Raw genomic sequence first — 17,262 nt, 5'->3', positions numbered from 1 at the left:
GTAAAAACAAAGAAAAAATGCATTAAAAAAAGAGACAATAAACACAGTGAACAACCAAATTTTTAGAATTTTTCCTCTTTTTTGTGTGTGTTGTTTGTATTAGGATATATTTGAGTTGTATATATTCTGTATATTTTGTCCTTATTTAGTTTTACCTAAAATATATATTTTCCCCGTATTCCAAATCCGAAAATTGGTACAATCGCTCGGAAAAATGTCTAAATTTTTCGACTTAAATCGCCATAAAAATTTCATTGATATCTATTGTCATTAGCCTACACCATTGAAATGAATGGTAAGACAAAATCAAAGCTCATTCTACGAGGTAGAATTCACCTTGAACGTGTCACTGGATCGTTTTCGGAGGGGAAATGATTTCTTTCCGCCATTCTAGGATCAGTCACAATTTGAAAACGGAGCAGGTATTCGCTATCAGGTATTTTCACACAATTAGGAAATAATTGCCGAAAACAATCAACCAAACAGATTAGGTTTTCACAAGTTAGTTGAATTTTTAGCATGTAATTTTTAGTAATAGTAATGTTTTCGAATGTTTTGAGTAGTAAACTTGTCTTTTTATTTACAATTAATAATTATTTTTATCATTATTTTATAACAGGTTTTTTATAACAATAAAAATCAATAATTTAAAGATAACGTAATCCAAATAAACACTATTTTCCTTTACCTAGGGGAAATATTATGTCGTATAATTTTTTCCCATTTTTCTTTTTGTATTTTTAAAGCATAGCATTTTAATTTTTTTTCCTGGTTTTTGTGTTTGTTATTTTTCAAATGGTTTAATATTAAAATTATACGTGAATCAATTGATCTTGCTGAAAATTTCGCCACAAACGATCATTCGCTAATTGATCTTAAGACGATTAATATTTTACATTATTATAATGATTGTTATAAATTTAACTAAAATCTAATTATTATTCATTGAGTTAAATAAATTAATGTTATTTGTAGGATGGGGCAAAATTAAATATTTCATACTTGAAAGTTTCAACAAACTGGCCAATCGCAGAGAAAAAGTCCTTTATAATATTAAGCTAGAATTAGACTTAATTAATTAGACGACCGAATTTAAACCAAATGTAAATTACGATGGGAAAAGGTCTAATATGTATTATAAACGAATAAACGGATGCTATCTGTGCCTAATACTCTATAAACATAGGGTAGAAATACGCGCACTTTGAAAAAGCAAGACAAAAGTGCTTCGTTGTTTCGTTTAATCTCGTTATATCCGATTATTTTCGACCTATATCCAGGATTGTAGGTTAATAATAATTGAAATTAATAATAACTCAACACTGAAGGTGGAGAGAAGCAAAAACTCGTCTGACATAATTACACGTTCGGAAACAACCAGGTTCATCAATTCACAGACTACACAATTTAAGAGTTAAAGTGAAGCGAAATCAACAGAAGTAACAATAACTAAACATTAATTGCTTTATTTATTTATTTAACTAGAACCTAGAAAATACTATATTTTTCAAACTGACATGTTTTCTACAATATAATTTTTTTATAATTATTTTAAGTACACTACAGTAAGAATCATTTTTTTCTTTATCGGTGATATTGGTTAATTTTATATGTATTTATAATTTTTTACGAGGGTTCGCAACAGCAAAGGTCATATAAACCCTCAGGGTGCTGGCGTTTTTGAAAAAAAAAAACATTTGTAAGTATGTCGGGTCGAATGCAGGGCCGCTGGATTCGAACCCGGGACCTTCACCTTACAGTGATGAACCTAAACCGTTGCGGCCAATAACGCCCCCAATTTTTTTATTGATAAAAATCCATATAAAACGGGAAAAAGTTGTTTTGAAATTAAAAAGGGGTAATTTGAAATTTATAAAAGTTAATTTCAATTTAAAATGGTTAAATTGAAATTTAAAGAGTTTTTGAGCATATATTGGTATTACTGGTTAATTTGACATACATATAACTATTGAAATTTTGGAAATTGAAATAGGGTTACCTTAAATAATTTATAAAATAATAATTTGAAACAATTTTTTTGCCTTATCAGTGGTATTGTCTAGTTCCAGGAAAACCTCTACGCAACTGTTAACAAATTTGAAACTAAACAGAGTTAATGACAAAATAAAAAAAATTAATTTGAAGTTAAAAGAGGTTAATTTGATACAGGTAAAAACCTGTAAATGGCAGTTAAAAAATTGAAATTAAAAGAAGCTAATTTGAAAGTAAAAACGATTAAAGGTAAAAAGGGTCAATATGAAATTAAAAATGGTTTATTTGAAGTTAAAAATGGATTCTTTGAAATTTAAAGTTTCTTGCCTTACTGGTGATGTTAGTTAATTATAAATATTATATTACTAGTTTTTCTTTTACAAAAGAAGTTATTCTTCTTTTTTATATTAGAGTACGTTTGATTAATGGACTGTACAACATATTAAATATTTTTTTACAAATCTTTTATAGGTTGTTTCAAACGTGTCACGATTTTTCTTCAGATATAAACTAATTTGGCAAAATTATATTTAGTACATTTTTCCCTCTTGTTGATACAAACAAAAAGTAAATACATGTCCTACTTTACAACACTCGGTTCCATTCATATTGTTCCCCACAGCTTTGGCCACGGAAGGTAAAACAAACGAAAACTTTTATGCCAAAAACTCCCCCTGTCCCATAACCTGTGTAACCGTTCGATTGGAATGTTTGGAAAAAGTATCCCTCGCGTGACGAAGTGTCAAGGAAGTAGAAAACAGTGGAAAAAACTCAAATTTGAATCAATTTAAATCAAACTAGTAAAAAATTGTCCGCCTGCCCGAAATGTGAACCTTGTGTTGAAAATCTCTCAAGCCACAAAGCGGCCCATAGACGATCAATATTATTGCACAATATTTTGGGTTGTGCAATTTAAATGATCGTGTGTAGACGATATTGAAAGTTTGTGCAATACATTNAAAAAAAAAAAACAAAAAAAAAACAAAAAGAAAACAGCCAACTTCCGGCAGACGGATAAGCATCCATGCTGTAAAACGCTTTTAATATTGTATATTATGTAACACTTCTCTTTAATGTAAATAAAGCATGTTATCTATCTATCTATCTATCTATCTATCTATCATATTAAATATATGAACAGTACCAAAAACCAAAATAGGCTATCAGTAAATTAAGTTGAATTTTTTTTTTTTTGACAGAAACGATTTGTTATAAGAATCCTCTAGCCCTCAAATACGACGTTTAAACGAAATAAACAACGTTCATTTTTGGCATCAGCCGTAACCTTTTGTGCCCGATATTGCCCTTCTACTTAAAAAAGTATAGCAATTCTGTTCTTTATCCAAACCGAACTTTTACACAACAATTGAAAAGAAGAGTATTTCCTACAACCTTGCCGACTGCACCCTAAGGACATACGTTAGGAAAAACCAACTAACACTGAGACTAGATAAGATTCATTGAGAGAAGATCTCAAGCACATTGTCGTTTAAGGATTAAGACAGGTTTTCGAGAAAATGTAGAAAAGGTTTGGGCAGTAGGGCTAAGGTGGATCGAAAGCTCGTTTTTACTTTTAAAAGTAGGACTCATTGTCTTGAGATATGGTATGTTGAGTTTATAGACTGTGATGTTAATGGCGCAGTTATGACGTTCCACGACAGCTTTCTGTGTACAGTCCTAAGTGTATATGGCTTGGCTGGAAGTCAGTGCTTGTTGTTGATGTACAATGGTGGGCCAGGCTGTTATTATATTTGTGTTTTTAATGTACATGTACCTTGTGTACATTTTTCCTCATTCAGTTTTGTCCTCTACTTCTTGCACCAGGCTTTGAATGATGAATTCGAGTTATTCTTGGTTGTTTAAGGCTGCTTGGAGTATTCAGGTTAAAAGACAGATATGCGATGAAAATTATGGTGGTGGGACTTGTAGGAGGATCAGCAGTGTAAATGGTACACAATATGAGATATAAAATGCACTCTTGTTGAACCCCGGCTTAGGTCTAATATCTTCTTTTTTTTTAAATGTGAACTGTGTACAGTTTTTCCTCATTCAGTCTAGTCCTCAACCTTTTCCCCAGTAAGGTTTACTTGGATGTTGAAAGTTGTTCGGATAGTATTCTGTTTCGAAGAGAGGTCCCCTTTTACCAATGAATTTCATACTCTTTTTCTATAAAAGCCAAACTTTTTAAAACACCCTTACTTAACTATTCTGTTAACTTGATATCTTACAAAGCAATTAGCATTAGCATCAAAACAATAAAAGCGTATTTTTTATTTAATCCACTGCCTGTTTTCAATCATATAAGTGTATAAGTAATCATAAGAAGAATATACGTTATACGAAGGACATCATCATTATAAATAATAATTGACTTCAGTATTAGCGTGCGACATAGTAATGATGTCTTAAAGCGTGTTAAGCTTAAAATCTGAGGAGTGATTTGTTTACAACTTATCATTGTTTTTGGTGTGCTCTAAATTTGTCATCAGAGATAAGCGATAAAAAAAATCTCCTATCGCTTAGTAATACAGTTTGGAATAAAATTCAATCCATACAATGCTCACCTAGTCATTTGTTAGTCATTTCTTTGAAAATTCCCACCTCGATAAATAATCTTGATTAATGCGATTTTCGCTTAAGGGAAATTCCCTTCCTTCGCGCACTTGAACACTCGTTTTTTTCTATCAGCGAAGGGAGGTCTTGAAATTTGAATGGCGTGGTATTAAAGGTAGTATTATTATTACTATTATTTGTGATTTTTTAATTTAAAAGAAAGATCTAATTTTTATTAATGTAATGTAAAGGAACTACAAATTTTTTTTCGATTTCAGGAGTTTGAAAATGACAGAATACCCTGATGAAACAAAAGCGTGTGATAAGGCACCTTTAACGTCAAGGAACACAGAGAATAGAAAATGTTGCTACAAATGGGCGGCCGCTTTTGGAATATCATTAGCTATATTTGGCACGATAGGTATGTTATTGCATTTAATTAATTTCCGTTTACATCAACAAAGTTACACATTGGCGAAAAAATAAGCATCCGCGGGAACCATCGGCTTCGGTGTTTTGATGATGCAGAGTCATACCTCGGAGTTGTCATTCCAGCCGTCGGTGTGTGGCTCCAGGGGCTGTTAACTGCAGATCATTTCAGCCCCCAATTCATACATTAGATACAATTAGTCAGGTAGTTTGGAGTACTCGATAATCCTCCGCCCTGTACACATACTCTATAACTAATTTAATTGGGGAACGATTGGGTTCCCGTTTCTCCAAAAATCCTTCACTTTCTCTATAAGGAGCAAAGGAATGAACTTTGCATGAATGTTGAAAAATTTTTATTTCATTTATTAATTAAACAAAGTTAATTTGAAAACAATTGAAGTTAAAAAGGGTTAATTTGATTTTATAAAAGCTTTGTTTGACTTATCCGTGATGATATTGAATGAAATTAAAAATGATTTATTTGCCAGGAAAAAGTTGTATATGCCAGTTAAAAAGTTGGAAATTAAACAGGGTTAATTGGAAAAAAAAGTTAATTTCAATGTAAATTTGCAGTAAAAAATGTAAATTTGATGTAAATAAAACTATAAATAACAGTTAGAAACATAGAAATGAAAAACAAGTACGGAAATAAAAAAGATTGATTTGAAGTTAAAAAAGTAAATTTGATATGAAAAAAGTGTTGTTTTTTGCCTTATCGGTGATATTGGATGAAATTAAAAATGATTAATTTGCCAAGGCACAAAAGTTGTATATACCAGTTAAAAAGTTTAAAATTAAACAGGGCTAATTCGAAAAAAAGTTAATTTCAATGTAAATTTGCAGTAAAAAATGTTAATTTGACGTAAATAAAACTATAAATAACAGTTAAAAACATAGAAAGTAAAAACAATTAATTTAACATAAAAAAAGGTTGATTTGAAGTTAAAAAAGTTAATTTGATATTAAAAAAAGTGTTGTTCTGCCTGATCGGTGATATTAGTTGAAAGTTAAAATGGTCAATTGGAACTTAAAAAGGATTGAAAAAAAAAACGTTAAGAAATTTGAAAATAAATAGAAAGTTAATTTGAAGGTAAAAATGGCCAATTTAAAATTACAAAAAGGTTAATTTGAATTAAAAATGGTTACTATGACGGAAAAAAACTGTATGCAACAGTTAAAAATTTTGAAATTAAACAGCTGCTGACTTAAGCGTGGCAGTATGGTACTGTTGCTCACACGGATCACTGTATCAATATCCCTGGGCTATAACAGTTTTTAAATGTATGTGTTTATATGTTGGTGTGAATGTAAATTATTAGTCTTTTTATGTAAGGTATTGGTTGAATTGAAAAAGTCAGTGTCAAGTGCGGGATTCGAACCCACGATCTTCGGGTCAATAAGCCGCTGCTCTACCTCTTGAGCTATCGTGTCTTCGATCCACTCGGACACCAACTCCCCATCCCAACCTTCAACCTTTCGAATTTTCCTTCTTTTTGCCATTTTTTGAATCCCGCTCGTTTTCATTTCAACCAAAACCTTACATAAAAAGATTAACTAATTGAAAGAAGTAATTTGGTCAATAGGTCACTAAATATGCTGGGAGTAAATTATTAGTTTGAATGAAGGGATTATCCTCCGCCCAGAAGAATATCGAATCTCGGGTAAGATTGTGTTGTCTGGAAAGTGAAAGTAATTTGTAAGATATAAGGAAATAAAGTAAACAAAAATTAAGATGAAAAAACTAATTTTTAAATCGAGAACCCACGTTATAAATAACAGTAAAGGCTTCACAATTATATTCCGATCAGTTATGAAGTTGAAAACTTTCTTAATTTAATAACCACATCCCATCCGGCTAGCACGGAATTTATAAATTACGGTTCAATTAGCTTAAAATCAATTCGAATGAGTTTATGTCAATTTATAATAAATTAAGATAATAATACGATATATTGTTTCTCACGTCGTACACAATTTTCTCGAGAGAAGTTACCTTTCTTTAAATTGTTGACAATTTTAAGCGTATATATGGTTGTCTTTTTTGTGAAATACATTCCATGAAAATTATCCCATTCGATTTAATACATTCATTCATCGGCTATAACAATCCTTAGGTAACAATTTGATAAAGATTATTACCTAATTGAGTGAGAATTGTCATAAAATAACAATAAAACTATTGAAATGTAAACTTCGAAATAGTAACAGATATAATTATTTAGGAGTATACATCCTTTTTAACAGCATTTTAATCTACTACTAGAATACCTGAAATAATAACCCAGAGAGTTATATCAAAAAGAAAAATTAAAAACATGGCTAAAGTTAAAGGCGGTTGAAGGTACCAACGTTACGATTAGAAAATCTTTCATTCCAATTGTAGGGTCCTTTTAAATATCACAATTTTTCTTATTCTTTGGGTCATATTTCTAGTATTCTTCACCTTTTGTATCTTTCCTTACAAGTGAATCTTTAGTTGTATTTTCCACCTTGAACCATAAACGCTGTAGATTGTGTTGTGATGCACTGTTCATATGTACATTCTACATATTTATAGACATGTATTTTATGGTCATTGCCAGTGTGACCTGAATGGATTTGTGGAAATGAACTACACTAAAAACATTAATGGGTTCATTGCTTTATTCTTCAACACTGAAAGTCAGGTATCAGTAAAACGTAAACAAGCAAGGTCACATTGACTCAGTTAACTGATCAAAGGATCAGGTCTGTACCGCAGTTCGAAGAAACACCACCAAGCAAATAGATTTGGTTAATCTGATGATTTTCTGTTCGTACTCTACTTTTCCCAATTGCTCCTGTATTGTAGAGTGAATTCAGTGTCTATGAAAAGGATTTATAGTAAAGTGGATAGTATTTATTTGTACATAGAATTATTTATTGATTATATATGAATGTATCCCAATTGTTAGTTTTTATAGTTGACTACGCAAAGAAAGTTTAGATGAAAAGTGATAGATTTTTCTGTTAAATTAACGATTGTTTAATTTCGAATTAACTGTTTTTAGCATCAAATTGGCCCTTTTTAATTTCAAATTAACATTTTTAACTTCAAACTAACCCTGTTTAATTTTAAATTGTTGTTAAATTGTACAATAGTAATAGCTGATTTCCGTCAGATTAGCCATTTTTAACCTCAAACTAAACTTTTTTAATTTCGAATTGATCATTTAAAATTTAAAATTAATGTTCTGTTTTCATTTTAACCGTGTTTATTTTCATTTTATTTGTTTACGAGGGTATTTCAATTACGTGGTTGTATGAACTTTCGGGGTGCCGGTGTTTTTGAAAAAAACAAAAAAAAAACCGTTTGTAAGCATGTCGGTACGAATGCAGGGCCACTGGACTCGAACCCGGGACCTTGAGGGCCGTGTCAACACCTAAGCCGACCCCCACCCCACCTATATCTTTGAAGTACTTGACGATGTGGAATGTAGTCAAATAGTTTATTTTTTGGTTTTCTAAATTATTGGAATAAAATAATTGGTCTATAAAATTATTACTTTATATTCTTTTAAAATCTTGAATTAATGGTAAAAAAAATATATTTAATTTTATACCACTTTATCATAAATTAAGATAAGAACCTTTATTTATATAATTTCTAGTTTTAATTGTAATTGATGTGGTCTCCATTATTTTTTATGTAAACAATTTATTTAATAAAAAAAGAATTTTAATTAAAATTATTATATTTCATACCTGTTCCTAGGTTTCGTAATGGTTTAAAGATAGATTTTTTTTTAATTTAATTTTTTAAGGAGGGTATTTCAACTACGAGGTTTCGAAACCCGTACCTATACCCTACAGCGATGAACGTCGAGTCAACTCCTAAACCGTTGTGGCCATCGACGACCCCAAAGATAGAGTTGATATTTAATTCGAAATTAAAAAGGGTTAGTTTAAAGTAAAAATGTCAATTTGATGTTAAAAACAGTTAATTTAAATTTAATGAAAAGTTAGTTTGAAATAAAAAAAGAGTACATTTTGTGCGAAAATGGTTAAGGACGGAAAAAAATCCAAGCGAAGACTCGAACTCACTCATGTTTTATCTTAACATAATTTAGGTGTATTATAATTTACAGTTCTTATAAACGCCGATGGTTCAAGAGATTCATCCCAGCATGCGACTTGTTCAGGACAGTTCTCTTCCTCTGCACAGGAGCAGCAGAAATTGATCGAGGAGCCCATCACCACGAAAGCAATTCGAAGCAAGGTGGTATACATACAATTCTTATTGAAAAACCTTTGTTGTACAAATCTGCAATGTTTGATTCATTATAGGACCAATCGACAAAAGAACCAATTTTTGATACATCAAACGAGATAAATGCACTAGAAGGTGAGCAGTTGTCAAGCCAAATCAGCCACGGAAGACCAGAAATTCCAGTTTATAGACAAAAACGGGATATACTCGACGATTGGGGACAGGTATTTTTTTAATCTTTACTCCGCAAACAAACCGTTGTTCTCAATTTGTTTTGTTTTAGTACGAAGACTTAAAAAATTACAGACAGATGAAACAATATCTTAACTGGCAGGGTTATCAGGCAGATGATCAATTGGATGGAAAGTGGGTTGACATACATAGCATATACCCAGCAGTAAGTGGATTAAATTTAATCCTTTATATTATATTTGTTTTTCGTTTGGTTATATTTACTGACGAAAATTTTCATCCTTAATTCAAGATTGAATGAAATCATCTCGTAAATTTAAATATATATTACACTTGGTAAAACTTATTGATTAAATTATTACGAAACTTAAATTAATTTTTTTGTAGTAAAATATGTTTTCTGTGCACGCTTGTATATCGACATGTTGTTATGAGCTCATAGGAACTGTAATACTAGAAAAATAATATCAGTCCATAATGACTTTTATGAAAGAATTCATAAAATTCCGGTATACAAAATTCCACTAAATCCCTCGTCCTAATCATAACCTCCTGTAGTATTATCAATAATCCTGCCAGGAGGTTAAAATAACGGTGGACATGCGATTGGGTAACCCATGCGGTCCGCGGAGTAATAACAGATTATGGACTATACCCCATGCGTCTCCAAACGTAGGTATCACACGTAGGCATGGGGGGGTATTTACTTTTCTTCTCCCGGGATGCATCGGGTACTTTTTACCACAACCGGGCCGCATGGCGTATGCTTAAGTTGACGCGGGACGCATGGGATAAAACGCAGGACTTGCGTTCTGTAACAGTCAAAATGATAGTTCTGTTTCTGTGTTAACAGCGTCGGTCGAGTAGGCAAAAATCCTCCAGAGCGACAACGGTCAAACGTGGAACGCACAAATCACGCTTTTACAAAGATCTGAGTGTACAAAATACTACAATGGCCAGAAGGGTAAGGATTATTTTTAAATCATAATGCAACTATTAATCTTCAATCTATCGGCGGTAGAGAGAGGCATGTGTCCTCCGTGCTCACAGGTGTGAGCGGGAAATAAACTAAACATTTGCAATATATATTTTCATATGTACAAGCTACAAGTAAATTATGTAGTGAAAAAAATTTATAAAAGTGTAACATTTTGACCTGAATTTATTTTCAGAGCCACAGGAGACGTATATCAAAAAAGCTAACGGCCGTAACAGATTCTGTCATTTCAACTGAAAAACAGACTTTTAATCTATCAACAACAGCAATTACTAGTGACTTAAATAGTGACTTAAATCTAACCACCACCACAACAACAACATCAACAACAACAATTCTATTAAAAGAACAAATCACAAAAAAGGAAAAACCAAAGGTTAATCATTGTTACATATTTAAATCAAAATAATGTCATATGAGATAGCTTTTTTTGACTATCTGCGCTAACAATGCCAAAACTAACAACTTTTTAATATAAATTTTACAAATTATAACCAGTTTTTAAAAAATATATACTTAAAAACGTTTCATACGAATTAATTTTTCTCTAACAGAGGAGACGTTTAATGAAAAGGATATCTTCCACGAGTTCCCCTACATTTTCAACGACGTCTTCACCTTTACAGTACATCCCTTTAAGCCAAAGGACGTACCGAGTTAGAAATACAACCCACATTAAAAAGAAGAACAGAAAAACGAAGAGTCGTCATTCATATGTTCACTATACCAAAGCTCAAGTACTTTTTAGTTCAGAATATATCACTTTAGAAAATGGTTCACCTTGGATTTCTTTTTTTAGCACTTTGTGAGCAATGAGACTACAGCAACGACATTGAATTCGACGACGCCTTCCATGTTGAAGACTTCTCCTTCACAGACGACCTATCTTGAGACGACGATAAGTATAGGAAATACTTCAACCACACAACCAACGGAAGAACCTCGCAATATAACTACGACGAAGGTAATATAATTAAATCCTAATCAACTCAAAAACATAAAGTTTAATATAAAAAAATTCCATAGGTATGTGAACGAATATTGTACGAATCACAAATTACATTTCCACTTGATTTATGTTAATTTCTTTCTTTCGTTGATAAGGGCAGGCAGCGTCAGGTGGCAGAGTAGTGGCAACAGTGAGTTGTTTCAGCAGGCAAATGAAGCCAGAGTATCGTCATTAATGTGTTGTTTCATCGGGCAAATGACATTACAAAATAAATCATGGATGGTTTCTCTTTTGGCCTATGCATTTGTAGATTTGCCTCTGAGGTAGCTAAAGAGCTATTAATTGATTAATTGATTGATAGGAGCTCAATTCTTTACATGTATGCTCTTGAATACATAACTATGAACACGAACCGAGCCTATGACGTCTCCTGGTATGACTCTAGAATCAGCCACTTTGAAATTTTGGTGGTCCGGGGTCATACGATCGCCAAAATTAGGCATAAGGGGCTATCGACAAGGCCATTTCAGTCCCAACCGCAAGCATATGATAAATCGTGGGCTTTTGTGGTAGTTTGGTAGTTAGACCGACACGCTCTCGGTTCGTTGACGGTCGTGGTTCGAACTCAACGTTTCCCACTGGAATTTCCAACCCTGACCTCCTTCCACAATTAAATATTTTAACCATTGTTCATACTCCGACTAATATGTGCGAACACAATGCCATTTTAATTATAACAATAATAATAAAAATAAGTTCAATGTATGTCAGGATGGTTTGACCGTCCATTGTGATGTAGTTTTTTCTAAGATTGCAACAAGTCTTATCAACGGTAGAACTTGTAAAAAAAATTGTGGGGTACGTTTTGAATGATTTATATTGACAGGTAATCTGAAAGCATGCAGAGCATATATGATGGGTAAAGTTGCACATCAAAGCCCTTATTAGAACAATTTGCATTTGAGATTCGTCATTAATATTTTTTTGTATTGACGAGGCACGTGTGCAAGGGCACCCATCGGCCGGATGAAAACACGGTCCGAGGGTAGCGCACACCTCGGGTCACCTTTTCTTTTCAATTACTGTATCCTTACCTATACAGATTTTTTAGAAGGATGTGCATGCAGTGCAACCATCCACATCCTTCCCCAATTATGGGTCTTATTATGGGCCAAGAAGCCTTAAGAGCGCGCATCATCCAGCCCAAGGTACTCACCGAAGAGCCTTCAAGTAAGCTCTTTTTTCATTGTATTAACATCATCAATATCCTTGGTTTGCAGTTTTGCATTTCTTTCCGCTATATTATTTCCAACTATACCGCAGTTCCCAGGTACCCAGAGGAAGAGAACCTTAATATTTTGATTCTGTAGTAACTGTAATACATACAGAATATTCAGAACTGATAGGAATATTCTGATGATAGGGTAAAATAATGCAGATGATGAGTCCGTGCAGATTATCAGGTTTTCATGTTTTACAGAGGTTTATTACATTAATACATTTATTTAACGCATACACTTCAGCGGTGTGGTTGCTACACAAATATGGTAAGTAAAACATATGCCTACCGGCGATAGTCATAAACGAATGCCGCACCGAGTCCGAAATTACTCCCTTGATCCATCCGTATAAATAAACTAACAAAACTTAATATCTTCCATTACATTTCGTGGTCCGATTGATCAAATAACTTCTTTCAATTAATTAATTTTTATGTAAGGTATTGGTTGAAATGAGAAAGTTAGTGTCACGAGCGGGATTCGAACCCACGACCTTTGGCTAAATACGCCGCTGCTCTACCACGTGAGCTATTGTGACTTCGATCCACTCGGACACCAACTCCCCATCTCTACAACCTTTTGAATTTGCCCTCCTTTTTGCCATTTTTCAAATATCGGTAAATAGATTTAAGTAATTTGGACAATCGGACCACGAAATATAATGGATTTAATAAGTAAAACGAAGTATATCTTCACTGAGAGCTCTCCGACACCATTTCATTTGTCGACGAGAATCGAATCCTGTTTACACGACATTTGAAAAATGGCAAAAGGAGGGAAAATTCGAAAGGTAGGTTGGGATGGGAAGTGGATGTCCGAGTGGATTGAAGTCACAATAGTTCAAGAGGTAGAACAGCGGCGTATTTAGCCGAAGGTCGTGGGTTCGAATCCCGCTCGTGACAATAACTTTTTCATTTCAACCAATACCATATAAAAATATTACTCAATCTCTTCGTTAATAATGTTAATAATAACGTTCGTTATCATAACGATCTATTGGTCTATGTGATTTTACACAATGGTCTTTTTCCTGGATAAACTCCGTCAAGTTTGTTATCAGACATATATCAAATATTTTTTGAACAAAGTTGTTCCCTGTAGTTTAATTTTCATGTTGTTTGCTGCACATCAGAATCTAATAATTGAGTCATTATTAAACCGCTTAGACAGCCAACCACCATTGCGGTGTCATCAATAACCACTGCTTAACGAGTGTGTAAACAGAACAATAATCGAGACGGTCAAACATACGCGGGAATCACAAAACTGTTTTTCCAAATCCACACTTACAACTTTCACTCTTCGATTGGAACTTCCTTCAACCGATTTCCTATTCATAAACCGCATAAACCAACGCATTAAAATCCCCTTTTTATATGCAACAAGCTTCGCTTAAGTAAAATTCCCGTATTATTAAGTTTCGTCGATTTTGTCAATTTTTTAAATTATAACTTGGAACCTTCCGTCAGTATACATATATTTCTCGGTTTTTTCTTTTTTATTGACAATATAATTTATTGTTAAGGTTCCGAGAAAGCGAATGACATCAGTAGGAAAACCATATTCTCGCGAGATGATGTCAAACTCTTGGAACAGTCATGGTAGCTACCCAGCGTACAGAGGACAAACAAAAGGAAATCGTAGGAGAACCAGTGCTTGGAGGCCGACAAGGGTAATGTATCATTTTCTATTTTTTATTGAAAATTAAGTAATAAAAGGCATTTTGAGAATTATTTTTCAAGTAGGTTTTAACACGAGCATTAATGTACATGGTCAGTACAGAAAAATCCATGTCATTTAATAAAATTTGATGAGATTAAGGATAAAACGCCTACGTTTTTATTGGACGTAAAAATTGCCAAATTTGGCACAAACTACTTTTCGATTTCAATGTTTAATTTTTAACTTTTAACCTTTTTTAACTTCTTAGTAATTAGTCTTTTTTAATTTCAAAATAATTTTTTTAAGTTCAAATAAACTTTTTTATTATAAAATCTTAACCCTGTTTGTAGGAAAAGCATTAAAAAAACGTAGAATATGGTATGAAATTTAAGCGTGTAAAGTAAAATTCCCGTTGACTTCCGAATTTCCATAAAATATAAAATGATTGGGCTCTTAGAAGACAATAAATATTAAAAATTAAGTTAATAATTAAATCTGTGGTGATTATTAGTGACCGTTAATCGATAATTATTCCGAAATCGTGAGATGCGGTCTGGTGTGATGTAGGTTTCAGAAAAAGGGGCACTCTCAACACGCCACGCAAGAATGGCACAGTTACACAGAAGACAAACACTTTGAGCCCAGAAGATGATCTCTATAAACATCGAAACGATGGCACGATAAAGAAAATGTTTTTCTGAAACCTACATCACACCAGACCGCATCTCACGATCTCTGAATAATTAATTAATTAAATATAAAATTAATTGTTATAACCTTCTTTTATTTTGAAAATTATAAAATGGGCTCTTATATAAAATACCAACTGAATATTAATTGCAATTAATATTTATAGTATTCTAAATTTATGTATAAAAATAAAGAACAATTCTTTTACTTTGAAAAAAAAATGGGCTTTGAGTAATATATGGGTCCTTATTCAAAATAACACCTAAAATTAATTAAAAATGACGTCCAGTTAAATATAAAAACAAATGAATCTACCTTTAATTCGATATTTTATAATTATGAAAACATTAACCTATAAAAGAGTTATTTTATTTTTTTAAATTTCGAATTGATTTTTCTTTTAATTTGAGATTTTAAAAAATACATAAAATACCACCAGAAAATTAAAAGCAATTAAAATTAAAAGTTATATGAACAAATATAAAAACAAATTATTTTTCTAATAATTCGAGATTTTTTAAATATAAAACAATCTGTCCATTTAAAGAAATTCTTTTTTTTATGAGATTTTAAAAAATATATAAAATTGTTTGTTACATAAAATATAAAATTCTGTAAATAAAATGAAAAGTTATATACAATTAAATACAAAACTTACTTTAATTGAACTATTTAAAGAAATATTTTTTATACGTACAATATATAAGGTCTTGGTTGAAATGAAACGTTAGTGGCACGAGAGGGATTCGAAACTGTTTATTTCAACCAAGACCTCACATAAATAGAATAATTAATTGAAAGAATTAATTTGGTATATCAGACGACTAAACATAATCGTATTTAAAAAAGTTAAACTGGGTTCTAATCTCAAATACTGACGTTTACTTACAATTAATTAGGGAATTTATATAAAAATAAATTTAAAAAACTGTTTCTTCTATTAATTTAAGATTTTTTCAAACATGAAATAATAGGCTTATAAAAAGTTATTTTATATTTAAAAAACAAAATCTTGAATTAATGGAAGAAACTTTTGTTTGTGTATTTTTTCATATAACTTCACTTTGAATAGTAATTGTAATAAAATTAACTTTTATGTGGTATATCACATAACCTAATTTATACTTATTAAAAATTTCTATTTCAAATAAGAATTGTTTATTTTTATATTTAATTTTTTATAACTATTAGTTTTAATTAAATTTGATTTTCATATGGTCTTCAAAGAGACCAATTATTTTATATTTAAAAAAATGAAGGTTAACTTTAAATGAAAAAGGGTTAATGTTACCCGGAAAGAGGGTAAATTTCAATTTAAAAGGGTTAATTGGACCGATAAAGCTATATGAGGGTAATTAATTTGTATTAAAAAGATACTCGAATATTCAGGAATTTTAGGTCAGGTACTTATATTTCATAAAACCTAGGTTTTTAAATGTTGTAAAGAAAGGGTCATTTTGAAATTTAAAATAGTTAACTTGAAATTAAAAAGGTTAATTTCAAGTTATAAATGTTAATTTGAAACATTTAAAAAATTTCTATACATTTATTTTTATCAACAACTTAACAATATAACAAAAATAATAATAATACCCATATTATTTTTATGTTTTAGTATCCGAGAAAAAGAGGTTCAAAGAAAAATTACGTTGCCAAGACTGGGCAGAATTGGACGATTACAACGCCAATAAAAACCACTAAAACGACAATGACAACGCTCACGGATACCAATACAGAAACGTCGACGTTCCAGCCTATGGAACAAGTTACCAACTGGAATATAACTCTGGTAACGTTCTAATTGATATCTTGTATTTTAACTCAAAATACTTTTGTTCTGCTCGTCAGTGATGTTTCACGGTTCAGTGCTCAATTCCAGGCTATGCAACCAAAGATGAACCATTTAGAACACCAACTGGAATATGCGAAATACTTAGAGAATCTTAAAGAATTTCTACCTTTGCTGTACGGAACTACCAACCCGACGACTGAAACCTCTTCGCCAAAGGTATGCCAATGAGAACAACCGGATAGAAAAATAATATTTTAAAAACGTACTACATTGGATCCTTGAGAGTACCACATCAAACTTGATGTATTAGATTGTTCGAAGGTTTAGAAAAACAAATAAGATATTTAATTTTCACTGAATATTCATGTTAAGTCTCGTTGGCTTAACGAGGTTTTTTTTGACCCCATGCGTTACCGAAATTGTCCAGAGTAGTTCTCTTAAAAGACAGAAAATGTTTTACTTATGAGAAGTACTTTTCCTTACTTACATATATAA

The 17,262-nt window shown here is 31.7% G+C and overlaps 1 protein-coding gene across 1 annotated transcript in view; it reads left to right on the top strand.

The window, feature by feature from the left end:
- The first annotated feature begins 371 nt into the window (after nt 1–371).
- The window catches only part of LOC106673059 (cell wall protein DAN4-like), a 29,149-nt gene continuing 12,258 nt past the window's right edge, over nt 372–17,262 (top strand). Inside the window, exons 1-12 of the mRNA XM_014404993.2 lie at nt 372–436; nt 4,824–4,966; nt 9,084–9,214; nt 9,283–9,429; nt 9,489–9,602; nt 10,251–10,361; nt 10,570–10,770; nt 10,949–11,131; nt 11,194–11,358; nt 14,149–14,295; nt 16,591–16,764; nt 16,855–16,983. Coding sequence (XP_014260479.2) covers nt 372–436; nt 4,824–4,966; nt 9,084–9,214; nt 9,283–9,429; nt 9,489–9,602; nt 10,251–10,361; nt 10,570–10,770; nt 10,949–11,131; nt 11,194–11,358; nt 14,149–14,295; nt 16,591–16,764; nt 16,855–16,983 — 1,710 coding nt within the window. The remainder of the gene's footprint in view (nt 437–4,823; nt 4,967–9,083; nt 9,215–9,282; nt 9,430–9,488; nt 9,603–10,250; nt 10,362–10,569; nt 10,771–10,948; nt 11,132–11,193; nt 11,359–14,148; nt 14,296–16,590; nt 16,765–16,854; nt 16,984–17,262) is intronic.

This window comes from Cimex lectularius, unplaced genomic scaffold (assembly GCF_000648675.2).
Source record: "Cimex lectularius strain Harlan isolate CLEC.00 unplaced genomic scaffold, Clec_2.1 scaffold4, whole genome shotgun sequence".
Lineage (NCBI taxonomy): Eukaryota > Metazoa > Arthropoda > Insecta > Hemiptera > Cimicidae > Cimex > Cimex lectularius.
Note: the sequence above shows the minus strand (reverse complement) of the source record. Positions and strands in the feature narration are given on the sequence as shown.